Source organism: Bombina bombina, chromosome 4, assembly GCF_027579735.1.
Source record: "Bombina bombina isolate aBomBom1 chromosome 4, aBomBom1.pri, whole genome shotgun sequence".
Classification (NCBI taxonomy): Eukaryota; Metazoa; Chordata; class Amphibia; order Anura; family Bombinatoridae; genus Bombina; species Bombina bombina.
Window position 1 is genome coordinate 93,941,427 of NC_069502.1, and position 27,581 is coordinate 93,969,007.

General features: G+C 39.1%; 1 protein-coding gene across 1 annotated transcript in view; it reads left to right on the forward strand.

Annotated features, from left to right (window-relative positions):
- Window positions 1-720: 720 nt before the first annotated feature.
- The window catches only part of MCM3 (minichromosome maintenance complex component 3), a 79,856-nt gene continuing 52,995 nt past the window's right edge, over window positions 721-27,581 (forward strand). Inside the window, exons 1-9 of the mRNA XM_053709555.1 lie at window positions 721-920; window positions 5,992-6,104; window positions 6,367-6,575; window positions 6,699-6,829; window positions 8,126-8,364; window positions 13,154-13,262; window positions 13,364-13,517; window positions 14,320-14,451; window positions 20,258-20,466. Of these exons, the coding sequence (XP_053565530.1) occupies window positions 843-920; window positions 5,992-6,104; window positions 6,367-6,575; window positions 6,699-6,829; window positions 8,126-8,364; window positions 13,154-13,262; window positions 13,364-13,517; window positions 14,320-14,451; window positions 20,258-20,466 (1,374 nt within the window). The 5' untranslated portion in view covers window positions 721-842. The remainder of the gene's footprint in view (window positions 921-5,991; window positions 6,105-6,366; window positions 6,576-6,698; window positions 6,830-8,125; window positions 8,365-13,153; window positions 13,263-13,363; window positions 13,518-14,319; window positions 14,452-20,257; window positions 20,467-27,581) is intronic.

The following is a 27,581-nucleotide window of genomic DNA, read 5'->3' on the forward strand; positions in this document are numbered from 1 at the left end:
GTAAAATGATCCTAGAGTGAGGGATTTCTGCTGCTAACTCCATTGCAATAAATCAGTGTGCCAATTCAATGCTCTGTTAACCAACTTCTTTGCAATGAACCAGTTAACAGTGCACTGATTAAACAGCACTTTCTTTTATTTTAACTGAAGAACGTATAATGAATGGTGCTTTACATACTATTTACCCTCCCTCTCCCTTCCTAGTGCTTGCTATATTTATAACAGTGCCTGAAGCACTCAGTCTCAAGTTTAGGTTTATTTTTTATACAGTGTGGGGCGGTTTAACAAAAATTAAAATATAATAGTCTGGTAATGTTATCCATGCTGGACGGTAAGGGCTTTATCTAAATGTTGCGTGGTCAGGAGAGTCCAGGACTCAGGAGTCGTCCATCTAAACAGGATTCATGAAGAATCGGATTTGGGATTCATGTCCAATAGATAGTGAAATTCGGTTAATGTACAGGTTTACTTAAACGAACCGATCTTCCTATCATACTGCTGCCCACATCTAACATGCCGCCTTCAGACCGTTCCATTTCCGTCATTAACTTCAATTCTCGCGAGATTTAACTAGGTTTTATGGACTACGTCTTTTATGAATAACATCAAGCCCGCCCAACTATACCCCGGTTGGCTATCGGATTTTGGAACAAGTTTATTCAGCCAATCACCACGCTGGTAGTGTTCGCGGTATTACAGCTCCTTGGCGGGAAAATATTGACCTGCATCTTGGATTTCGCGCCACACACAACAGCTGGGGAGGAAGAAGGAGCGCAAGTTACACACTGAAGTGAAAAGTGATCAGAAACTTTTTTTTATCTGGTGATTATAGAAAAGCAGTTATGGCTGCCGTGAATGAGATTGACGACCAGGAGATGCGTGAAGCTCAGCGGGAGTACCTGGATTTCCTTGATGATGAGGTGATTGAGCATTCATTGCGGAGATATCGCGCATAAAGCGTATAAAACACGTGGTCTAATTAAAAGATAACTAGAGGCGTAAGGATACGGTGCTATGGTAGAATTTCCGCATCGGTGCCACAAATAATAATAGATAAATATTAATTTGCTTTTCTAATACTAAATATTCTCTCACATGTCCTTTTGTTTCTTTCATTATTCGTATCCATATTATTTGCATCCGTTCAGACACAAAATGGACATATATAGTGTGTATATATATATATATATATATATATATATATATATATATATATATATATATATATATACACACACACACACAGTGCGGGAATGGCTAAACACCGATAATCTAGCACGCATCTGTACAGTAATACATTCAACAAACACGTGGAGCACTTCATTATGTTGTGCTGCTTATTAAAGGGACACTGTACCCAAATGTTTTCTTTTGTAATTCAGACAGAGCAGGCAATTTTAAGCAACTTTCTAATTTACTCCTATTATCAATTTTTTTCTTTGTGCTCTTGCTATCATTATTTGAAAAAGGCATCTAAGTTTTTTTGTTTCAGTACTCTGGACAGCACTTTTATTGGTGGATGAATTTATCCACCAATCAGCAAGGACAACCCAGGTTGTTCACCAAAAATGGGCCAGCATCTGTACTTACATTCTTGCATTTCAAATAAAGATACCAAGAGAATGAAGAAAAATTGATAATAGGAGTAAATTAGAAAGTTGCTTAAAATTTCATGCTCAATCTGAATCACGAAAGAAAAATTTTGGGTACAGTGTCCCTTTAAGTATTCTTTCTTGCAAGTGAATGCATATATTGCATATGCAGAAAAAAAATGGGGAGCTGTGGACAGGACCTATGGAGGCTAAGCCATTGCCTGTGTTTGTGGGTAATGGCAGTTTGTGATCTGTTGAATCTAAAAGGAAATGCATCTTTGTGCACACGTTCTTTTTTGTGTGCCTTGTTAAAGTAAAGTTCAATTTTGACGAATTAGTGCCCGGTTTTTAATAATCATACTAAAAACAAGGGCACTTTAATTAATCAAAATTGACATTACAAGCGTTTTCTTCAAAAATGTATATTTTAATCCTGAGAGCCGCTGCAGCGCTTCCTCCGTCCGTCGCAAGTCCTCCTTGCGGGTCCAAAATGAAGAATCTGGCTTCATCCAATCACAGCGTTCCCTTAGGCCATGATCCCCCCGGGGGGAGAACACCGGAATTGGAGGAAGCCGGATTCGTCATTTCTGACATAAAATGGGGCTTCCGACAGCTGGGGGTATCTGGAGCAGCTTTCAGGATTAAAAGGTAAGTTTTTGAAGAAAACGCTTGAAATGTAAATTTTGATGAATTAAAATGTCCTTGTTTTTTAATAGGATTATTATAAACTGGGCAGCAATTCGTCAAAATTGACCTTTACTTTAAAGGGACAATGTACTGTATTTCTGTTCCAATTACTTGTTATACCAGCTGCAGGCTATACAATGTTCAAGAAATTGCTGCTTTAGGTTTATTTTTGTATATGTAATAGCTGGCTTTGTTCTTTGAATCCACAGTTTATTAAAATGTCAAACTTGCAGGAAATCAGATCTCCGCATTTTATCACTTTCTCTACACACACATGCATCTTTATACTGTATTATCTCTGTATGACAGAGCCCAATACTTAATGATAACAAATTAATGGTTTATTACAGACAGTGTAACTTTTATTTTGCTGGCTGTTTTCACAGCTTTTCTATAGCCTATACTTAAAGGGACATGACATAAAAAAAATGTATTTTATGATTTAGACAGAGCATACAATTTTTTTTTAAACAACTTTCCAGTTTACTTCTATTTAATTTGCTTCCTTCTCGTTTTCCTTTGCTGAAAAGTTTATCTAGGTAGGCTCAGAAGCAGCGAAGAACATAGGTTCTAGCTGCTGATTGGCTGCATATATGTACTGATTGTCATTGGCTCACCCTGTGTGTTCAGTTAGTAATCAGTAGTGCATTGCTGCTCCTTCAACAAATTATACCAAGAGAATGAAGCAAATTTGAAAATAGAAGTAAACTGGAAAGTTGTTTAAAATTGTATGTTCTACCTAAATCATGATAGAGAAAAAAATTCGGTTTCGTGTCTCTTTTTAAAAGGACAAAAATGGATTGGATAGATCATAACATTTTAAACTACTCTTCAATTTACTATACTTAGTTGCACAGTAATCCTAGGTTAGCTCAGTAGCTTGCACATGTCCTTAGCCATCTGGCAGCAGTATGCAACAATGTTTATAAAACTGTTATACATGGTTGCAAATGCTGCTGCCGTGGAATGTTAGACACTACTGCAGCAAAGATTGTAACTATGTATAACATTGTTTTAAAGTAAAGGTAAACTTTGATAAATGAAAGCCCGTTTTTAAAAAATACTATTAAAAACAGGGGCACTTTCATTCATCAAAGTTTACAAAGCAGCCGTTTTGATTAAAAACTTAACTTTTTTTTTCTTTTCACAGCCAGAGCAGCTTCCCCCTCCTGGAAATCCTCTCTTCATACGTCCGCAATGACTAATCCGGCTTCCTCCAATCACAGCATGACCTCAGGCAATGACTACCCTGGGGGGAAAGCCGTTATTGGAGGAAGCCGGATTAGTCATTGCTGACGTGTAAAGAGGATTTCCAGGAGGGGGAAGCTGCTCTGGGTGTGAAAAGAAGGAAAGTTTTTAATCAAAACGGTTGCTTTGTAAACTTTGAATTTAAAGTGCCCCTGTTTTTAAAAGTGTTTTTAAAAATCGGCTTTCATTCATCAGTTTACCTTCACTTTAAATAGTATTGCAAACACTGCTGCCAGATGGCTATGGACACACACATGCTCCTTAGCTCACTTAGGATTACTCTTAAAGAGATATTAAACCCAATTTTTCTTTTTCATGATTAAGATAGAGCATGCAATTTTAAGCAACTTTATAATTTTACTCCTTTTTATTAAATTTTCTTCATTATCTTAATTTCTTTATTTGAAAAAAGCAGGAATGTAAGTTTAGTAGCCGGCCCATGTTTTATTCAGTACCCTGGGTAACATTTGCTACATTTAGCCAGCAATCGGCAAGCGCTACCCAGGTGCTAAACCCAAAATGGGCTGGCCCCTAATCTTACATTCCTGCTTTATCAAATAAAGATACCAAGAGAATGAAGAAACATTCACAGGATATACGTATATGCATTTGTGAATGGCTGGTGGCTGTCAAATAATACAGGAGTGGAAATTGACATAACTTTGAAATTTGTCAGAAAAAAAAATCTACTACTCATTTGAAGTTCAGAATAAGTTCTAATACATTGTCCTTTTATCATGCATTTGTTGATTATGCAAATCTACTCTACTGGTCTGATACTAAGACAGCTAAACAATTTAAAAAAAAAAAAATCTAATTTAGTTTTATCAAACTACAATCTCTATCTGAATCGTGAAGGTTTAATTTGGACTTTACTGTCCCTTTTTAAGTATAGAAACTTTCAGTATAGGTAGGGATGCCATAGGCAAAACCAGCTATGGCAAATGCTTAAATAAAGGATTTATTGGAAAACAATTTAATACACTCCAGGTAAACTGGATATTTTGGAACATCTTAGTGACTTTTATTCACAAGCTTTAAAAAAAAAAAGTGTAAAAGTCACCTTTATATCAGAGCAGCTTCACTGTTACCCTGAGAGCCTCTGGCCACCTACAGCACAGCTCAATTTTTTTCAATGAGGTGATGTTTCCACCTCTTAGCCAAAGGCTATGCTAGCATACTGCACAGTGCCGTACAGCTATTGGCTAAGTGGTGGAAACGTCACCTCATTGAAAACTTAAAGTGATTGTCAATCCTAAGGTTTGTGAAAAGCTAGTATTGACCATTGGAACAAATGAAGGGGACTTTCATTCATGAAGTATAAAATAGTTCATGCTGAAAGCTCATTTATTTGTTTCAAGTGTTTGCCGCACTGAGATGCTCAGGCTGCCCACGGCAGAACGCTGTTTTGCTAAGCGGTGACGTTTCCACCTCTTAGCCAATAGCCGTGCAGGAAATCTGGCGCAAAATGGCGCAAAGCCGGATTTCCCGCACGGCTATTGGCTAAGAGGTGAAAACGTCACCTGTCTGCAAAACCGCGTTCTGCTGTGGGCTGTCTGAGCAGCTCGGTGCAGCGAACGATTGAAACTTATAAATGAGCTTTCAGCATGAACTATTTTATACTTCATGAATCCCCTTCATTTGTTCCAATTGTCAATCCTAGCTTTTCACAAAATCTAGGATTGACAATTGCTTTAACAAGGGTTTCAGGCTTCCTAAGCTACTCTCGCAGCTTGATATATGGAGTCTATTGCTGCAGTATTTATAGCTATTCCCTCAGTGTCAACTAAAGGGGAAATGAAAGCAATTTTGATATTTTAATCTTGCTTTTAGTGGATTTTTACTTTTTTTTTTTTTTTTTAATGGACCAACAAAATCAAGGTTTTGTATTTCTTAAACGTTTGCCTCACAGGTCTCTTCTTGAGATGTAGATATTAGCTGTCTGAAAAGGAGAGGCTTAAACATCTTGTACATAAATAAAAAGGCAGTTTTCAGGTAACTGGATTAAAGGGACAGTCAAGTCCAAAAAAAACTTTCATGATTTAAATAGGGCATGCAATTTTAAACAACTTCCCAATTTACTTTTATCACCAAATTTGCTTTGTTCTCTTGGTATCCTTAGTTGAAAGCTAAAACTAGGAGGTTCATATGCTAATTTCTTAGACCTTGAAGACTGCCTCTAATCTGAATACATTTTAACCACTAGAGGGCATTAGTTCACATGTTTCATATAGATAACATTGAGCTAATGCACGTAAAGTGACCTAGGACTGAGCACTGATTGGCTAAACTGCATGTCTGTCAAAAGAACTGAAATAAGGGGGCAGTCAGCAGAAGCTTAGATACAAGGTAATCACAGAGGTAAAAAGTATATTAATATAACTGTGTTGGTTGGTTTTACATCAAATGTTCATGCTCTAATCACTGTCCACCAGTAAACCAATGCTTTTATTATTTCTAAAAGGAGGATCAGGGTATATACCAGAGCAAAGTGCGAGACATGATCAGTGAAAATCAGTACCGTCTGATTGTGAACGTAAATGATCTCCGAAGGAAAAATGAGAAAAGGGCTAATCTGTGAGTACCCGAGTTTCTGCTTTCCCCTCCCTATAGACAAATGCTTTTCCTTATTTATTCCCATAGTACATTGTTCGTTTTTTTTTTTTTTTTTGTGTGTGGAATACAATTTTTAACTGTACAGGCTTTGCAGCATGTGTGCATTTTTCTTTTATAAAAATTGTAGTGTTCTTCACAGAGAGGTTAATGTTTATGTATATTGTAATCTCTAGTACAGCAATTTTGTCATCCTTTGCTGTAATAGTCTTTAATTTTTCTCCAGGCTTTTGAACAATGCTTTTGAGGGTCTAATCGCATTTCAGCGAGCTCTCAAGGAATTTGTTGCGTCAATTGATGCCACATATGCCAAGCAGTATGAAGAGTTCTATGTGGGTCTTGAAGGAAGTTTTGGAACAAAACATGTGACTCCTCGTACTTTAACTTCACGCTGTCTAAGTTGTGTTGTGTGCGTCGAGGGGATAGTTACCAAGTGTAAGTATGAAATAAATTGCTAACTGTGACTTGTACTTGTATATTGTATTGTTTGTATGTTTCCTGCTATTGAGTAGTTTCTTTGAGTTGCATTTAAATGCTTTATAACTTTTTTGGTTTCAGGCTCCTTGGTCCGGCCTAAAGTTGTTCGCAGTGTTCATTATTGTCCTTCTACAAAGAAAACTATAGAACGTAAATATACGGATATGACTAGTCTGGAAGCATTTCCTTCTAGTGCTGTTTATCCCACTAAGGTAAGATTTCAGATCTGGGGTAATTGTAGAAATAGTTTGATTCTAGCTTATTTAGTGTGTATGTCTTGTCTATAGTATCTTGTACATACTCTCTCTTACACGTTGCATTTGGACAGTATTAAACACAATACTTTTAAATTTTAGATTAATGCTGAAGTTGATGCACTAAACTCAAGTCCTTCTTGTTGTGACTTATTAGTAGTTTACCTTTTTTATTCTTGTGTACCCAAAATATTAACTTTTAAAGACAAATTAAAATATTGGTTATCTCAATATAAAAGGGAGAACTGTAGTCTTGCCTCTTTAAAAGGAAATGCAAGTGCAAATGTGTATAACCTCTCCAAATATTTAAATACATAGATTAGTCTGCTCTAGAGCAGCAGTGTGCTACCGGGATCACATCTGGTGAGTCAATAACAAGAGGCATACATTTATATGGCCAAAAGTATGTGGACGTCCCTAACAGAGTTCAGGTGTTTCAGCCACACCCTTTGCTAACAGGTGCACAAAATCCAGCAGATAGCCATGAATTCTCCATAGACTATTGTTCTCTTGGTTGTTGAATCACGCTTCACTATCTGGCACCCCGTGATGGGAAATTGTGGCTGTGACATATGCCAGAAAATCTTTTCCTGTTGGAATGTATAGTGTCTATTGTAACGTTTGGTGGAGGAGGGACAACGGTCTGGGACTGTTTTGAAGGGTTTAGATTAGGCCCCATAGTTCCATGTAAGGCTAAACCTAATGCCTTGGGATACAACAGCATTTTAGACAATTCTTTGCTTCTAATGTTGTGGCAACAGTTTTGGGAAGGCCCTTACCTGTCCTAGCATGACTGTGCTCCTGTGCACAAAGCAACATTCATAAAGACATTGTTTGAAAAGTTTGGTGTGGAGCCCTGACCTCAACACCATGGAACACCTTTTGATATGAATTGGAATGCTGACTGCAAGCCGGACCTTATCCTGTATTAGTGCCTGACCTCACAAATGCACTTTTTGGCTGAATGTGCAAATCATTCTCACAGTCCCCCTCCAAAATCTTGTGAACCTTTTTCCAAAAGAGTTGCAGCTGTTATGCTTTAAAAAGGCAAGCCAATTCCATATTCTGTAGTTTTTGGAATCATGTAATGTCCAACAAGCTCAAATTGGTTTCATTGTCAGGTGTCCACATATAGTTTGGCTATATATTGTTTGTAGTCACCAATCACCAGATAGTTCCCAGTAGTACATTACATCTAGCAAGTCTATCTAGGTATGCGTTTCAACAAATTATATTTTTTTTTTTCCTCCCTAGGATGAGGATAACAATCCTTTGGAAACTGAGTTTGGTCTTTCAGTCTACAAAGACCATCAAACCATTACTATACAGGAAATGCCAGAAAAAGCACCTGCTGGTCAGCTTCCAAGATCTGTAGATATAATTTTAGATGATGACCTTGTAGACAAAGTCAAGCCAGGTGATCGTGTGCAGGTTATTGGGACATATCGCTGTTTGCCATCAAAACAAAATGGTTACACTTCAGGTTCTTTTAGGTAAGCGTTTGTGTGAGTAGATATTTAAATCGCTAATATACAATGTATTTCACTATATAAAGTGCCATAGTTGTGAAAACTTGCATGCCAAAATTCCATAACAAATTAGGTCACTCGTATCCCTGAAAGTGTTTTAACACACAAAGGAGTTAAAGGGACAGTCAACCGAAAAATGACTAACTTATTTAGATTAGTTAAATAACAATCTTTACTGTAAATTGTAGCCAAATTTCCATCTAAATAAACTTTGGCAGAAAATAAACTTACTAGATCGCATCCTGCAGTTTTGAAATGGCCGCCTGACCCCTCCTTCTCTGACGTCTTCCAAAAGCTTGCACTAGTACAGGATCCTTTTCTCAAGTCTAGTAGTCTCGTCCCTGCATGCTCCTGCAATTTCAGCTAACAGCTGTTCATACCCGGCACTCGCTGCTTCTCATCCATGTTGCTGTGTGTTACAGAGACTGAGAGGCAGTGAGTGCCGGGCAGGCAGAGATATGATGGTCTGTGCTTTAGTTAATACTCTAATGAGATTAGAGAGAAATGTTTTATTTTTATTGTATTTCCCTACACAGTAGTGATGATCAAATACACAGGCACAGATCCCCTCAGCTAGAAGTTGAGAGAAATTATTTTCCTGGGTTTACTTTTAATAAAAATATATTGGCTAATAGGGGTGAGGGCAGTGGGCAAAAGGCACAAATGTTCCTCGGTGCGTGTCCCCTACACTGCTAGAAAGTCTTCGCGGGGAGTCGGGACCCTGGGACTCCTCATCTTCCAGCGGAGGAGAAGGAAGAGGCTTATTTAGATTTACATACTCCGCTCCACTATCAGCTTTTACACCCCCAACTCACAGGCATCACGGCACAGCATTAGCTCTACAATCCAGGAAATGTGCGCACATTAATAGTTAACTGAAGTGACCGGTTTTCCTGGATAGTAGAGCTAATGCTGCAGAGCAGTGTAGCACCGGGTGTACCGTTTAAACTTCCCGCTCACACCAGGCCCCGCCCGACACTGCTCATAGACACTCGGATTAGCCGACAGCGACTTATTTGTTTTTTCAGTCTCCTACACTGAGATTCTAAGTGACAGGCAGATGTTAGCTAGACACTGACTGCAGAGGTAGCTCTTGACACCACAAGTACAATCGGCGCTATTGTGCTATATGCACAAGCGTATACACCATTCACACAGAATGTGCAACATAACTCCTTATGCAAAGCTCAACTATAGGAGACTGCCATAACTTTGACCGATCCTGAGCACTTGTGCATATAGCATAATAGCGCTGATTGTACTTGCGGTGTCAAGAGCTACCTCTGCAGTCAGTGTCTCCCCTGTGCACGCGCGCGTCCGTGCGCGCCCCCCAGCAATCCCACCCACGATCCCGCCCACAGGTAAGCCATCGATCGCCGCCCACCCGCCTCCCACGTCTGCTCCCACCAACGATCGCGGCATCGATGTCCGGAAAGTGGCTGGAAACGATCAGGATCGCTTCCAGCCGCTTTCAACCCCAACGTCGTACAGGGTACGTCGCTGGTCTTTAAAGACCAGTTTGTGCAAGACGTACCCTGTACGACGCGTGTCGTTAAGGGGTTAACTAATCTAATAAAGTTACAGTAATTTTTGGGTTGACTTTCCCTTTAAATAATTTTAAATAACATTTGGGGGCAGCAGAGAATTGCTGGCCTCAATCGGAAACTGCCATTGATTTAACCAGCAGTGCTAGTCCAAGACCCAGCTGTGTGTCTACCAACTGATTTGGTTAGAGGAAGGTTTCTCTTCAGGATCATCGGTGCTCTGTGGATCCTGGTCTGTACTTTAACTGTGTGTTTAACACCTTTTGTGGAGGTTAAACACACAGCACAGCTGGGTCGCTAGTGTTAAATTGGAATTATTATTATTATTTTTTTTTTTTTCACTGTAAGCCCTTTGAATATGGTTAAGTATAAGCAAAATTTACAACTCTAATGGCATCATGAGGGGGAATTATGCCTGGAAGTGTTAGTTTACAAACCTCCTTGGCTTGTTTAATCTTATTTGTAGGAGTTATGTTGCATCTGTTTTATGTATAAATTGGTTTGCACCAAGGTCTGAAATAGCTAATTTCATAATCTAAGATTTAAAATATGAATTATCCATGTGTTTTAAAGGTGGAAATTACTTTAATTCTGATACTCATTTTCTCTCTTACTTTTCATATAGCTTTGTAGCAGTATTTTATCCAACAGTTGTAAATTTGTCTGATATCTGTAGATGTGTATTCTGATGTTTTGGATACCTCAATGACTAAGTAGTAGGCTCTTTGTTCTGTAAGTTAAATCCCCGGTAAGTTCTCTGTGGTGCATAAGGTCTCACTCTCAACTGTTCTTTGCGCTGAGTTACAGTCTCTCCTTACAGCGCCGTACGGCGCCTCAGCGCTCTTCCTGGAAACTTTTTTGCCAATACTTTGTTCCGGTGCTCAGGATTCACGGGAAACTTCACCAAATTCCCATTTACACATAAACGGATACAACCATATCCTCGCACTCAGTAAGGTAGGTCTGGGTGAAAGACAGGACCCCACTGGATGCCGTATGATGAGAACCACAAGGAATTCTGAAATTCATTTAATTCTTGTTGACCCACAACTATTTCTTGTTTGAGGGGGTTTACTATCGCCAATGACGGGACAGCCATGGGGCAAAATTTGCCCCCACATATGCCAATCTTTATCTTGGTTGGTGGGAGATGTCCCGGGTCTTTGGTGATGGTAATGCCTTTAGGAAGAACATCATCATCCATTACGGCCGATATATTGACGATTTGGTCTTTATATTTAGGGGGGGAGATTTGATAATCAATTTTTTTCGATCATCTCTCAGAACCAGCAAAATTTAAAATTTTATCATCGAAAAGAGTAGAGTGCAGATGCCCTTCCTCAATGTGTTATAAAAGCCCAACACATCAAGTAAAAGGATAGAGGTAGAACTGTACAGGAAGGAGAGTGCTAATAATACCCTCCTTATGGCCAATTCCAGTCATCCTAAACGTGATTAAGGCCATTCCGAAGGGCCAATACATGAGGACTAAACTGAATTGCAGTACAATAGATGCGTATGAGACAGTCTAGAAAAACCACTGAGTACTTTTTTGGAAAGAGGGTATACCTTGCAACATTTGAATAAGGCTAAAGAACAGGTTGACACAATGGAAAGGGAGGACGAGATGAAACGGAGAACTAGAGTTAAAGATAATTTCCATCAGAAGCTTGTTTTTCTTACAGCGTATAGCAAGGAACATAGTGTAATCTGTCACGTTAAAAGATCCCTCCCTATTCTTAGGGCGGATGAGACTTTGGATAAGATAGTGGAGAGGGGCTGTAAATTTGTGACCAGAAAGTCAAGGACTTTGTCCAACATCCTCTCTCCATCAATGTTACCCACGAAAATGACTGACAATTGGTTAACCCCTAAGAGAGGCTTTTTTAGGTGTGTAGTCGTGGATGCATATCCTGCACACGTCATTTTGGGGGATACCTTTAAGTCAGACGATGAACATTTTTTCAAAATCATTGATTACATTAATTGCAATACATCTTGTGTAAATATATTTACTCACATGTAAACTCTGCAATATATAAAGTATGTTGGTCAAATGACAAGATCTCTCAAAAAGATATTTATAGAACATCTAAGATCTATAGGGGATGAGAAATCAGACACCCCAGTTGCCTTACATTTTCAAAATATGCATGATTGAAACAGGTCACTGTCGTTTCGAGGCATATAAGGGGAGGAACTAGATTTAAACTTCTATGTCAAAAAGAGGTCTATTGGATTTAAGTTTTTTTTTTTTTTTTTTTTCTCCTGTTCTTTTTGGATGCTGCATTAGTATCATTTTGGTTAATTTGAGATATCTTGTAGTTCTCTCTGCAGAGAATGTTGGTATCTTTGCATTTCATTTATTGTTTTACATTTTATTTGGCAATATTCTTCCTCATTTGTTGTTGATCTGTGCATATTCAGTACAGGGATCTTTGTTTGATTTGTAGTCTTCTATGAATTTGTGCCTATCAGGCAATATAATTATTGGTAAGGAGATTTCACTAAGAAAAATTTATAATTCCCAGGGAGACATATAGATAATTTAGCCTGAATATAATAATTCATAGTGGAGGGTCCAGCATTTGTTTATAGAAATCTACATAATATAACAGAGGATATGTTTAGTATGGTCCCATATGTATTTAGATTTTATAAGCATTCAGTTTAGAGAGCAAGCAACAGAGTTGGGATTTTGAGAGAGTGTGATATCCAAATATGCTAATTTTCCAGTGACACGTAACAGAGGTGTAATTACACCCATAAAAGAGATGTCAGTGGGAAAGTTTAAGGGTCATTGATAAAGTTAACAAACGAAACGCGTTTGACCTGTATTTCCTTGATGGAAGTGTTTTCCTTTTAAGTGTTTAAAAAATAAAGAGCTTTTTTACGGCATCCAGTGGCGTCCTGTCTTTCACCCAGACCTACCTTACTGAGTGGGAAGATATGGTTGTATCTCTTCGTTCTGTTAGTCTATTTTCTTAGCCACATTTTTACCTGTGAAACAGCAACACACTAAAATCTTTGTAAATCCAGTGCATTGCTGTTTCACAAGTATAAATGCAGCTCTGAAAATAGACAAACAGAATTGTTGCAGCCTTCCACATTCGGAGGTGTCCAATACCTCAGAATGCACATTTAAATAAATCTGTAGTATGGCACCCGTGACAGTGTTTCGGATGTGCTAATGTCTGTCTATTTTTCAGAACCATACTGATAGCCTGCAATATTTTACAAATGAATAAAGAAGTGAATCCAGTTTTTTCTGCTGATGATCTGGTAAAAATAAAGAAATTCAGCAAAAGCCATTCAAAGGTAAGATAAAAAAGTTGTCTGGACAGTTGAAAATTTGTGAAAGCCTGATATAGATAAGATAGTAATGGTTTTCCTTTTTTTTTTTTTTCCCCTTTCTTCAGGGTATTTTTGATCATCTGTCTAAATCACTTGCACCAAGTATACATGGTCATGAATTCATAAAGAAGGCAATTCTCTGCATGCTTCTGGGAGGAGTAGAGAAAGTCTTGGAAAATGGGAGCCGTATCAGGGGAGATATAAATGTGCTCCTTATAGGTATAAATGTTCATTTCTTTTGTATAATGATGATGGTCCATAGGGCTTTATAACATGTGTGATATAATTCCCGCCACTAGGGGGCCAATAACCCACACGAGATTATAGTGATTGTAAAGTTTCGAATTTAACTGAACAGTATATACAGTTCTTCAAAACGGGCATTTTCATTTATGAAAATTTATTAATACGCTGTATTTGTAATATATTTACCATCTAGTGATGGTAAACATCACGCCTGTCCTCCGCCTGCATCTCATACTACTTTTAGCTGTGCAGTGACGAATCCGGCTTCATCCAATCGTTGCGTGCCCCACAAGGTTGACGCCATGTGGGACATGCAACGATTGGATAAAGCTGGATTTGTCATTGCGTAGCTAAAAGTAGTATGAGATGCGGGCAGAGAAACAGCATGTTTACCGTCACTAGATGGTAAATATTTTACAAATAAAGAGTCTTGATAAAATTCCATAAATGTAAGGGCCCCACTGTTTTGAAGAATAATTGTATATACTGTCAAGTTAAATTTTAAACCTTACAATCACTTTAAATTCCCTCCCACATATCAATTTTTGCTCTTGGCCTGCCAGGAGGACAAGAATAGAGGTGTTCCAGCCACTTATTGATTAATGTTTGGGAGCTCAGATCAGTTCATATGGGTGCTCTAGGTAGGACTTTAGATTTATTATACACCTATCATGAAATTTAGATCTAACTCTGCCTAACTTACCTTGTTCTGAGCATTCCTGCATCCATTAACACATGCTTTTACAGTGGCTTTTTCCGTTCATCTTTTTCGTAGGGGACCCCTCTGTGGCAAAATCTCAGCTTCTTCGATATGTACTTTGTACTGCTCCTCGTGCCATCCCCACCACTGGCAGAGGCTCCTCTGGTGTTGGTTTGACTGCCGCAGTTACCACAGACCAAGAAACCGGTAAGTAAAAATTGATAGCATCTTTTCTTTCCTATGGCTTGGAGAGTACACAAATTTATTCCAATTACTAGTAGGAGGCAAAGAGCACCCCAGCAGAGCTGTTAAGTGTCACTTCCCTTACCCATAATCCCCAGTCATTCTCTTTGCCTCTGTCAATGGAGGATGTGGGAAGATGGTGTCTGAAGATATTTAATCCTTTTTATGGATACTCTTCCCTGCAAGCAAGGATTGGGGTTTTGCTGTGTCAATGTCAATCTCTTTAGTAAGAGTAATAGTGGCTATTAGCAGTTAGAAAGCGGCGAGGTTGTCTTTGCTTTATTTCTAACATTATTGATACCCCTTATAGAAAGCCAGTGTTGGTTACTCTGTTTCTTTTTATTTAGGTCCCTGATAGAGAGTGGAGAATCTCATACCTAAGAAGCTGTTCCTGCTCTGCAGCTGGATCCACAGGTAAGTGCCTTTTTCCTTCTAGGTACTGAAGGAAAGCACTTGGGAGGTTAATTCCTCTTGTGGATCAACATCTGGAACAAGTTTTAGCCTTATAGATGTTATATATTTTTTTTTTTTTACCTTTTAAATATGCATTAATTATTTATTCTGCAGAGTAAGGCAGTGTAGTGATCACAATTGGATGAGCTTATTTTTCTTAGATTGGTCAAACGCGTGCTTTTACTGTGGCGCAATTTCTTTTCTTGCTCCGATCATGTGACTCACTCATCCGCTCTTCCGTTTTAGTTCATGTAGAGCAGAGTGAGTTAGGCGGTGTAGTGATTACGTTGTTTTCATCTGTGTCAGCTACTAGTCGGATCAACAGGATCTTTTTTAATATCTTTGCTCTCCAAGTTTGACAACTATCTCTGAAAGCGGATCTGAATCTCGAGTCTCCTTTACAGTTTCTAGTGAGCTCCAGTCCTGATGCGGTAAAACTCCTCAGCTAGCTGAGGTATAGAGGTGTGAGGAAAACTTTGTAAAAATATTCTTTGTTTTCCTTTTTGCTGGAAAAAGTGACTGCTCTATATACCGTACAGATAATATTAAAATTTTACATATTTATTAGTTTGGAAATCAGCTCTGTTATTATGGACACAGACCAAAATACATCTATTTCCTTTGATAAATGTTTACATTGGCTGAAGGCTCAGGTTGTTATCGCCACTTGCTTATGTAAGACCTTCAAATTTAAAGACAAATTACCCCCTTCTGAGCCATATGTCTCCTCAGACATCCCAAGCTATGGTAGTTTCACACATGCAGGGACCTGCGGTTCCTCTCATCCTCCTGGGGGTGTTTTTTTGCCAGGAGATTTTGCTGCACAGATGATATCTGCGGTGTCTGCAGCTTTATCTGCTTTCTCTTCTTCAGGTAAGCGCAACGGGAAATCTAAACACGTTTCTAACCACTCTAAATCTGTGCTGGTCAACCTTTCCCAAATGTCTGAGGATACTTCAGTAGCTTCCGAAGGTGAGATTTCAGACCTCTGACATGATGGGGACAATTCTTCTGAATCTGAAGTTAATTTCAGATTTAAGCTTGAACATCTCCGATTGCTTCAGAAGGAGGTTCTAGCTACTCTGGACGACTCCAAACCTTCGGTTGCTGTCAACCCTAAAAAATCTACTAAACTTAATAGAGTTTGATTCTTCCTCATCTGTGGCTGTTTTTCCTGTTCCAGACAAGATGTCTGATATTATAGCTCAGGAATGGGTTAAGCCAGGGGTTCCTTTTTCCCCTGTTTTTAAAAAAAGATGTTTCCTGTTGCCTCATGGCGCACTGTGCCTAAAGTAGGAGCTATCTACTCTAGCTAAAAGAACTTCTTATACCATAGAAGATAGTTGTTCTTTTAAGGATCCTATGGATAAGAAGCTAGAGGCTTACCTAAAAAAGATGTACATCCATCAAGGATTACAGTGGCAACTTGCGGCTAGTATTGCTACGGTTGCAGGAGCAGCCTCTTATTGGTCCGATGCTTTGTCTGATCTGATATCAGAAGAAACTACGATAGAGGAGGTCCAAGATAGGGTCAAAGCTCTTAAACTAGCCAATACCTTTATCTGGGATGTTAACATGCAGGTAATTAGATTGGGAGCTAAGATATCTAGCTTCATTGTTCTAGCTCGCAGAGCGCTCTGGTCAAAATCTTGGTTGGCTGATGTAACTTCTAAGGCCAAGCTTTTGTCATTATCTTATAAGGGTAAAACCTTATTTGGTCCTGGTCTGGCGGTAATAATTTCAGAGATTACGGGTGGGAAAGGATCTTTCCTTCCTCAGGATAAGAATAGACTTAATAGTCGTCAGAATTCTAACTTTTGTTTCTTTCGTAACTTTAAAGGACAGAAGTCTGCCTTCTCTACTTCCAAACCAGAGCAATCCAAGACCTTGTGGAGGTCCAATCAGCCTTGGAATAAGAGGAAGCAAAACAAAAAGCCTTCCACTGATTCTAAATCGGCATAAATGGTCTGCCCCCGATCCTATTTTGGATCAAGTAAGGGCATGCTTTCTATTTTTCAACAAGCTTGGATACGCGATGTCCCAAATCCTTGGGCTGTGGACATAGTATCCCAGGGTTACAGAAAAGGAGTCTTGCCCTCCAAGGGGGAAGATTTCTCCTGTCAAGACTATCCACAAACCAGGTAAAGAGGGATGCCTTCTTAAACTGCGTAGAGGACCTAACCTCCCTGGGAGTAATTGTTCCTCTAGAGTAACAGGGTCAATGATTCTATTTAAATTTGTGGTTCCCAAAAAGGAGGGAACTTTTTATCCCATTCTAGACCTAAAGTGCCTCAACAATTTTCTCAGGGTGCCGTCCTTCAAAATGTAAACTATTCGTTCCATTTTTCCATTGGTTCAGTAAGGTCAGTTTATTACCACAATAGACCCGAAGGACGCACATCTTCATTTTCCCATTCACAGGGATTATCACCCGTTTCTGAGGTTTGCCTTCCTGGAAAAGCACTTCAAGTTTGTTGCCCTTCCTTTTGATCTTGCTACGGCTCCCAGCATATTTACAAAGGTTCTGGGAGCTCTCCTGACTGTGTTCAGATCTCGGGGAATAGCGGTGGTGCCTTATCTGGACTACAGCTTAGTTTAGGCGTCATCTTCTCAACTTGCAAAATCTCATACAGAGATGATGTCTTGTCATAGTTTCCACGGATGGAAAGTGAATCTGGAAAAGTGTTCCCTTGTTCCAGCTACAAGGGTGTGTTTCTTTGGGACAATCATAGATTTCCCTGTCCATGAAGATTTTCCTGATGGATGTCAGAAAATCCAAGCTTCTTGCTTCGTGCCTTACTCCAGTCTGTTGTTCGTCCAACAGTGGCTCAATTTCATGGAGGTGATTGGACTGATGGTGGCTTCCATGGACTTCATACCTTTTGCTTGGTTCCATCTGAGACCTCTGCAACTATGGATGCTCAGTCAATGGAACGGAGACCATTCAGATCTATTGCAGAGGATAGGTCTGGATCCCCTAACATGAGACTCTTGTGGGGGATTTCACAGGACCATCAGTCTCTGGGCACTTTCTTCCTGAGACCTTCCTTGGTGATTGTGACCACGGACGCCAGACTGTTAGGCTGGTGGTGATTGTGACCACGGCTGGGGAGCAGTTTGGGGCTCATTAAAAGCTTAGGGCCTGTGGACTCAGGATTCCTCTTTTTCCATACTCCTTTTAGAGTTGAGAGCAATATTTAATGCCTTGACAGCTTGGCCCCAATTATCTTTAGTCCGGTTTATCAGATTCCAGTCGGACAACATCACCTCAGAGGCTTACATCAACCATCAGGGACAACTCAGAGTTCCTTAGCAATGAAGGAGGTGACTCGCAGTGGGCGAAAGCTTAAGATTTGTCTCCAATCTGCCATCCACATTCCAGGAGTGGACAACTGGGAGGCAGACTTTTCATCCCGGAGAGTGGGCTCTCCATCTGGTGGTGTTCTCAAAAATAACTCATGTGGGGGGAGTTCTGGAGTTGGATTTAATGGCATCTCGTCAATGCTGAATTTCCAAGGTGTACGGTTCAAGGTCAAGAGATCCTCAGGCTTATCTGATAGTTGTTTATAGCAGTTCCTTGGCTCTTCCCTCTATCATACCTGTTTTCTCAGTTTGCTCTCCTTCTAAGAGTCATTGCTCGTATCAAGCAGGAGAGAGCATCTGTAATTCTAATAGCTCTTGCATGGCCTCACAGGATCTGGCTCGCGGGTCTGGTGAAAATGTCATCTCTTCCACCTTGGAGGTTACCTCAGAGGAAGGACCTTCTACTTCAGGGTCCTTTTTTCTAGCCAAATCTAGATTCTCTGAAACTTGCTGCTTGGAGATTAAAAGCCTAGTTTTAAGTAGACTTAGTTTTTTTTTTTTTTTTTGTGAGGCGGTCATTGATACCATGCTTTACCATAAGGTATGGCATAAATACCTTTCTTGGGGCAAATCTAGGGGTTTCTCCTTCCCCGCATTTTATCCTTTTTTTAGGATGGCCTGGAGAAAGGTTTGTCAGTCAGTACTCTGAAGGGTCAGATTTTTGAACTAGCTATTCTTTTGCACAAACGTCTGGCAGATTTGCCAGATGTTCAAGCTTTTGTTTAAATCTGTTGCTCTTCCTTGGAGCCTTAAAGGGACAGTATACACTTATTTTCTTATAACTGCATGTAATAGACACTACTATAAAGAATAAGATTCACAGATACTGATATAAAAATCCAGTATAAAACTGTTTAAAAACTTACTTAGAAGCGCTGTTCAGCTTTGTTGAAAAGGTAGCTGGAAAGCCCACTGCAAGTGGGAAATAAGACACTCCCCCTTCTTTTGCATATGAAAAGACCCTTTACACAAACAGGAGCAAGCTGTAGTAGGTAGCTGACGGTATTCTCATAAAACTTTAGGGCTTGGTTAGGAATCTGAAAATCAGAGCAATGTTATTTAAAAATAACTAACTTTCTGTGCTATTTAAATATAGATCATCTACAAAACATTTATGCAATGAAAAAATGTGTATAATGTCCCTTTAACCTCGTTCTTAAAGTTTTGCAGCAGGCTCTGTTAGAGCCGATACATGCTGTTTTTGTTTCTTGTTGCTATTTCTTCCGCTTTCAGAGTTTGAGCTTTCGGCTCTGCATTGTGATTCCCCGTACTTTTTTTTTTTTTTTTTTTTTTTTTTTTATGAAGATAAGGTGCTCCTTTGTACTAAGTTGGGTTTTTTCCCTAAGGTTGTGTCGGATCGAAACATTAATCAGGAAATTGTTGTTCCTTTTTGTCCTAATCCTCCTCCCCATAAGGAACATCTTTTGCATAACCTGGATGTTGTGCATGCTCTCAAATTTTACCTTCTGTCCTGTTTAGGTCTGCCTACCTTGTTCTCCCTCTCTTCATTCTGTTTCCTCTAGCTTGGGTATTGGTTCCCACTAGTCATTGTAATTAAGTCGTGGACTCTCCATGCCATATGAAAGAAAACAAAATTTATGCTTACCTGATAAATTTCTTTTGTTCCGGCATGGAGAGTCCACGAACCCGCCCTTTAATTTTTAATGCAGCAGTTTTTTTGAGTAAACCTCAGGCACCTCTATACCCTTGTGTTTCTTCCTTTTCCATTTTCCTTTGGCTGAATGACTGGGGATTATGGGTAAGGGAAGTGACACTTAACAGCTCTGCTGGGGTGCTCTTTGCCTCCTGCTGGCCAGGAGTTGAATATCCCACTAGTAATTGGAATGAAGTTGTGGACTCTCCATGCCGAGAAAGAAAGAAATTTATCGGGTAAGCATAAATTGTTTCAGTTTTTCTTGTGCACACATTTGCTTAATGTTTCTCTATTTTCTAGGAGAGAGAAGGTTGGAAGCTGGTGCCATGGTTCTGGCTGACAGAGGAGTTGTGTGCATTGATGAATTTGATAAAATGTCTGACATAGATCGTACAGCCATCCATGAAGTCATGGAACAAGGTCGTGTTACCATTGCCAAAGCTGGTATTCATGCTAGATTAAATGCCCGGTGCAGTGTGCTGGCTGCTGCTAATCCTGTCTATGGAAGGGTATGTTTATTTTCAATGTCTTTCCATTGTTATCGTGTTGTCAACCTTTGCTTTAAAGGGGGGAAAAAAAGTTGAATAACATGCTAATTAAAAAAAAATATTCAATATGCGACTAATCCCTTTAGTGAAGTGTTTTTTTTTTTTTTTTTTTTTCCTGCAAATCACTCAGCCAAGTTTTAAAATAGTTTTGCTGTTCTTAATTCTAAACTTTAACAAATTAATGCCCAGTATCAAATACTCTTAAACAGTGGCACTTTAATTCATTAAAGTTTACTCTGCCTGCAACTGATGCTTTCATTATTATATCGATGATGAATCGTTGAGTTGCCCCACGAGCTGGACGCCAAAGGGGACACACACCGATTGGTGGAAGCTGGATTAGGCATCAATCTGCTAAAGAAAGCAGCAGATGTGGGAGGAAGATCAGTGTTAGATTTACCATAAGTTATAATGCAAAGGTATTTTAAAAAATAAGCATCAGTTTAAACTTTAATGAATTAAAATGCAACTGTTTTAAGAATATTTGATACTGGCCTTTAATTCATTAAAGTTTACAATCACTTTAAAGACAGTTAATGAAATGTTGCAGAGCATGGTTTTGCTTTTGAGAATTAGAAAATACCCACATTTTAGACCTAAGTTACATGGGGAAAAGGAGCAAAATAACAAAACTATACAACAGTTTTTAACTGTACAACTAAACCTGTTAAAATAAAATCTCAACGTATTTATTGTCCCTTTATAAATTGCCATGTGTAACTCATTGTAGTGAAAACTCAGTCAAGTTTTAAAATTGGGCAAACCAATCTGTTGTCGTCAAAATTACTTTTTGGTGAAGTTATTTGTTCAAAATATTAATTAAAAGATAGAAGCTTTTACCTTTCATGTAATTGGCAAGAGTCCATGAGCTAGTGACATATGGGATATACAATCCTACCAGGAGGGGCAAAGTTTCCCAAACCTCAAAATGCCTATAAATACACCCCTCACCACACCCACAATTCAGTTTTACAAACTTTGCCTCCTATGGAGGTGGTGAAGTAAGTTTGTGCTAAGATTTCTACGTTGATATGCGCTTCTCAGCATTTTTGAAGCCCGATTCCTCTCAGAGTACAGCGAATGTCAGAGGGACATGAAGGGAGTATCACCTTTTGAATACGATGATTTCCCTAACGGGGGTCTTTTTCATGGGTTCTCTGTTATCGGTCGTAGAGATTCATCTCCTACCTCCCTTTTCAGATCGACGATATACTCTCAAATTTACCATTACCTCTACTAAAGAACTGTTTTAGTATTGGTTTGGCTATCTGCTATTTGTGGATGGGTGTCTTTTGGTAAGTATGTTTTTATTACTTAAGACACTCTCAGCTATGGTTTGGCACTTTATGCAATTTATATAAAGTTCTAAATATATGTATTGTACTTATATTTGCCATGAGTCAGGTTCATGTATTTCCTTCTGCAGACTGTCAGTTTCATATTTGGGAATATAAACACTTGAAGAAAATTTGTTTCTTTCCTGGGGTTTAGTCTTTTTTTCAATTTTGACTACTTTTGCATTTGCGGTTATTAGGCCCGCGGGTGCGTCAAATGTTAGACTTTATTGCGTCATTTTTGGCGTGGGAAATTACGTTTTTTGACGCAACTTCGTCATTTCCGGCGTTATACGTGACGTCGAGACCTTTCACACGGCGGCGTCATTAGTGACGCAAGTGTGTCATTTCCGGTCGTTTTTGGCGCCAAAAAAGTTTACGTTACGTTGGCGTCATGCTTGGCGCCAATTTTTTCATTATTTCAATACCCCATGCATGTTTGCCTCCTGCTTTCAAGAGGCCTATGCTTTTGCATTTTTTCCCATTCCTGAAACTGTCATTTAAGGAAATAGATAATTTTGCTTTATATGTTGTTTTTTCTTTTACATTGAGCAAGATGTCCCAATCCGATCCTGTCTCTGAAGTTTCTGCTGGAACATTGCTGCCTGACGTCAGTTCTACCAAAGCTAAGTGCATTTGTTGCAAAATTGTAGAAATTATTCCACCGAATGTCATTTGTAATAGTTGTCATGATAAACTTTTATATGCAGATAGTGTTTCTATCAGTAATAGTACATTGCCAGTTGCAGTTCCTTCAACTTCTAATGTGCATGATATACCTGTAAATTTCAAAGAATTTGTTTCTGAATCTATTATGTAGGCTTTGTCTGCATTTCCACCTTCTAATAAACGTAAAAGGTCTTTTAAAACTTCTCATTTAGCTGATGAAATTTCAAATGACCAACAACATAATTCATCCTCTTCTGATGAGGATCTATCTGAAACAGAAGATCCTTCCTCAGATATTGACACTGACAAATCTACTTATTTATTTAAAATAGAGTATATGCGTTCTTTATTAAAAGAAGTGTTAATTACTTTGGATATTGAGGTAACCAGTCCTATTAATGTTCAGTCTAATAAACGTTTAACTGCTGTTTTGAAACCTCCTGTGTTTTTCCCATTCCTGAGGCTATTTCTGATATGATTTCTAGGGAATGGAATAAGCCAGGTACTTCCTTTGTTCCTCCTTCAAGGTTTAAGAGATTTGTATCCTTTACCAGCAAAATCTATAGATAGATAGTTGATGGGGCTATTTCTACTCTTGCTAAACGTACCACTATTCCTATGGAAGATAGCACTTCCTTTAAGGATCCTTTAGATAGGAAGCTTGAATCTTATCTAAGGAAGGCCTACTTATATTCAGGTCATCTTCTCAGACCTGCTATTTCTTTGGGTGATGTTGCGGCTGCATCAACTTTCTGGTTGGAAAATGTAGCGCAACATGAATTGCATTCTGACATATCTCATTGTTCGCTTACTGCAACATGCTAATCATTTTATTTGTGATGCCATTTTTTGATATCAAAATTGATGTTAGATCCATGTCTTTAGCTGTATTAGCTAGAAGAGCTTTGTGGCTTAAATCTTGGAATGCTGATATGACATCTAAATCTAGATTACTATCTCTTTCCTTCCAAGGTAATAATTTATTTGGTTCTCAGTTGGATTCTATTATTTCAACTATCACTGGAGGAAAAAGAGTTTTTTTTTTTTTTTTTTTTTTTTTGTCTCAGGATAAAAAAACCTAAGGGTAAATCTAAGGCTTCTAACCGTTTTCGTTCCTTTCGTCAGAATAAGGAACAAAAACTCAATCCTCCTCCCTAGTAATCTGCTTCCAGTTGGAAGCCTTCCTCAAATTGGAATAAATCCAAGCCATTTAGGAAACCAAAGTCTGCCCCTAAGTCCGCATGAAGGTGCGGCCCTCATTCCAGCTCAGCTGGTAGGGGGCAGATTAAGGTTTTTCAAGGATTTTTGGATAAAATCTGTCCAAAATCATTGGATTCAGAGGTCAAGGGTATCAAATAGGATTCAAAGTAAGACATCCTGTGAGAAGATTTTTTTCTCTCACACATTCCTGTAAATCCAGTAAAAGGTCAGGCTTTTCTGAAGTGTGTTCAGATCTGGAGTCTTCAGGGGTAATCATGCCAGTTTCTCTTCAGGAACAAGGTTTGGGGTTTTTATTTAAACCTATTCATTGTACCAAAGAAAGAAAATTTGTTCAGACCAGTTCTGGATCTGAAAATTTTGAATCGTTATGTAAGAGAACCAACTTTCAAGGTGACTATAAGGACTATTCTGCCTTTTGTTCAGCAAGGACATTATATGTCCACAATAGACTTGCAGGAGGCATACCTTCATATTCCGATTCATCCAGAACACTATCAGTTTCTCAGATTCTCTTTTTCTAGACAAGCATTGCCAATTTGTTGCTCTTCCATTTGGCCTAGCAACAGCTCCAAGAATCTTTTCAAAGGTTCTGGGTGCCCTACTATCTGTAATCCGAGAACAGGGTATTGCGGTGTTTCCTTATTTGGACGATATCTTGGTACTAGCTCAGTCTTTACATACTGCAGAATCTCACACGAATCAACTAGTGTTCCTTCGGAAACATGGTTGGAGGATCAATTTACCAAAAAGTTTCTTGATTCCTCAGACAAGGGTCACTTTTTTAGGTTTCCAGATAGATTCAGTGTCCATGACTCTGTCTCTAACAGACAAGAGACGTTTAAAATTGGTTGCAGCCTGCCGGCGCCTTCAGTTTCAGTCATTCCCTTCAGTGGCTATGTGCATGGAAGTTTTAGGTCTCATGACTGCAGCATCGGACGCAATCCCCTTTGCTCGTTTTCACATGAGACCTCTACAGCTTTGTATGCTGAATCAATGGTGCAGGGATTATACAAAGATATCACAATTAATATCCTTGAATCCCAATGTACGACACTCTCTGACATGGTGGATAGATCACCATCGTTTGGTTCAAGGGGCTTCTTTTGTTCGCCCAACCTGGACTCTGATCACAACAGATGCGAGTCTTTCAGGTTGGGGAGCTGTTTGGGGGTCTCTGACAGCACAAGGGGTTTGGAAATCTCAAGAGGCGAGATTACCAATAAATATTTTAGAACTCTGTGCAATTCTCAGGGCTCATCAGTTCTGGCCTCTACTAAAGAGAGAACCGTTCATTTGTTTTCAGACAGACAATATCACAACTGTGGCTTATGTCAATCATCAGGGTGGGACTCACAGTCCCCAAGCTATGAAAGAAGTATCTCGGATACTTGCTTGGGCTGAATCCAGCTCCTGTCTAATCTCTGCGGTACATATCCCAGGTGTAGACAATTGGGAGGCGGATTATCTCAGCCGCCAGACTTTACATCCAGGGGAGTGGTCTCTCCATCCAGATGTGTTTTCTCAGATTGTTCAGATGTGGGGGCTTCCAGAGATAGATCTCATGGCCTCTCATCTAAACAAGAAACTTCCCAGATACCTGTCCAGGTCCAGGGATGTTCAGGCGGAAGCAGTGGATGCGCTGACACTTCCTTGGTGTTAATTCAACAAAAACAAATGAGGTGCACAGGCATCCGGTGGTAAGTTCAAGTTTCTTTTATTGCAATTAAAAATCTTTGTCCCAACAGGGGTATAGGATTCTCAAGCTGTGCAGTAGTTGGAGATAGCTTCACTTCAGTGACTGTCTGCTGACATGTTTCGACAATTAAGCCGTAATCGTAGCTACAGTCTCAGGTGAGCACCAGTCCTATATACTGGTTCCTGTTACCTGATTGGTTAAAAAATAATTAAAACCATACCTGGAGTGAAGCTAGATCCAGCCCTTCTCAAATTAGATATAACAGGATGAACATTTGTCCCATATCAAAAATCTGTGATAGATACAATCATTTGTGAATTCTAAACTATAACAATCAACCATACATAAATGAGAATGAAATAAGCTTAACACTTATTAGAAGGTGAATCCTAATATTAATAACATAATCTAATCAAAGAGTCACATCAATGCTTCCTTGGTGTTATCAACCTGCTTACATCTTCCCGCCTCTAGTTCTTCTTCCAAGAGTGATTTCCAAAATCATCATGGAACAGTCTTGTGTTGCTGGTGGCTCCAGCATGGCCACACAGGTTTTGGTATGCGGATCTGGTTCGGATGTCCAGTTGCCCGCCTTGGCCACTTCCATTACGGCTGGACCTATCTCAAGGTCCGTTTTTCCATCAGGATCTCAAATCATTAAATTTGAAGGTATGGAAATTGAACGCTTAGTTCTAAGTCATAGAGGTTTCTCTGATTCAGTGATTAATACTATGTTACAAGCTCGTAAATCTGTCTCTAGGAAGATTTATTATAGAGTTTGGAAGGCTTACATTTCATGGTGTGCTTCTCATAAATTCTCCTGGCATTCTTTTAGAATTCCTAGAATTTTGCAGTTTCTTCAGGATGGTCTGGATAAGGGTTTGTCTGCAAGTTCCTTGAAAGGACAAATCTCTGCTCTTTCTGTTTTATTTCAGAGAAAGATTGCTATACTTCCTGATATACACTGTTTTGTACAGGCTTTAGTTCGTATTAAGCCTGTCATTAAGTCAATTTCTCCTCCTTGGAGTCTTAATTTGGTTCTGCGGGCTTTACAGGTTCCTCCATTTGAACCTATGCATTCTTTGGACATTAAACTACTTTCTTGGAAAGTGTTGTTCCTTTTGGCCATCTCTTCTGCTAGAAGAGTTTCTGAGCTATCTGCTCTTTCTTGTGAGTCTCCTTTTCTGATTTTTCATCAGGATAAGGCAGTTTTGCGGACTTCTTTTCAATTTTTACCTAAGGTTGTGAATTCTAACAACATTAGTAGAGAAATTGTTGTCCCTTCTTTATGTCCTAATCCTAAGAATTCTTTGGAGAGATCCTTACATTCTTTGGATGTGGTAAGAGCTTTGAAATATTATGTGGAAGCTACTAAAAATTTCAGGAAGACTTCTAGTCTATTTGTTTTATTTTCTGGTCCTAGGAAAGGTCAAAAAGCTTCTGCTGTTTCCTTGGCTTCTTGGTTGAAACTTTTGATTCATCAAGCTTATTTGGAGTAGGGTCAAACCCCGCCTCAGAGAATTACAGCTCATTCTACTAGATCAGTCTCTACTTCATGGGCTTTTAAGAATGAAGCTTCAGTCGATCAGATTTGCAAAGCAGCCACTTGGTCCTCTTTGCATACATTTACTAAATTCTACCATTTTGATGTATTTGCTTCTTCGGAAGCAGTTTTTGGTAGAAACGTTTTTCAGGCAGCTGTTTCAGTTTGATTCTTCTGCTTTTGATTTAATTTTTTTCTTTTCAAAGTGAAAATAACTTATTTTTTGGGTTGTGGTTGACTCTTGAGTGGAAGACTCCACATCTTGGGTATTGCTATCCCATATTTCACTAGCTTATGGACTCTTGCCAATTACATGAAAGAAAACATAATTTATGTAAGAACTTACCTGATAAATTCATTTCTTTCATATTGGCAAGAGTCCATGAGGCCCACCCTTTTTATGGTGGTTATGATTTTTTGTATAAAGCACAATTATTTCCAAATTTCCTTTGTTGATGCTTTCTACTCTTTTCTTTATCACCCCACTGCTTGGCTATTCGTTAAACTGAATTGTGGGTGTGGTGAGGGGTGTATTTATAGGCATTTTGAGGTTTGGGAAACTTTGCCCCTCCTGGTAGGATTGTATATCCCATATGTCACTAGCTCATGGACT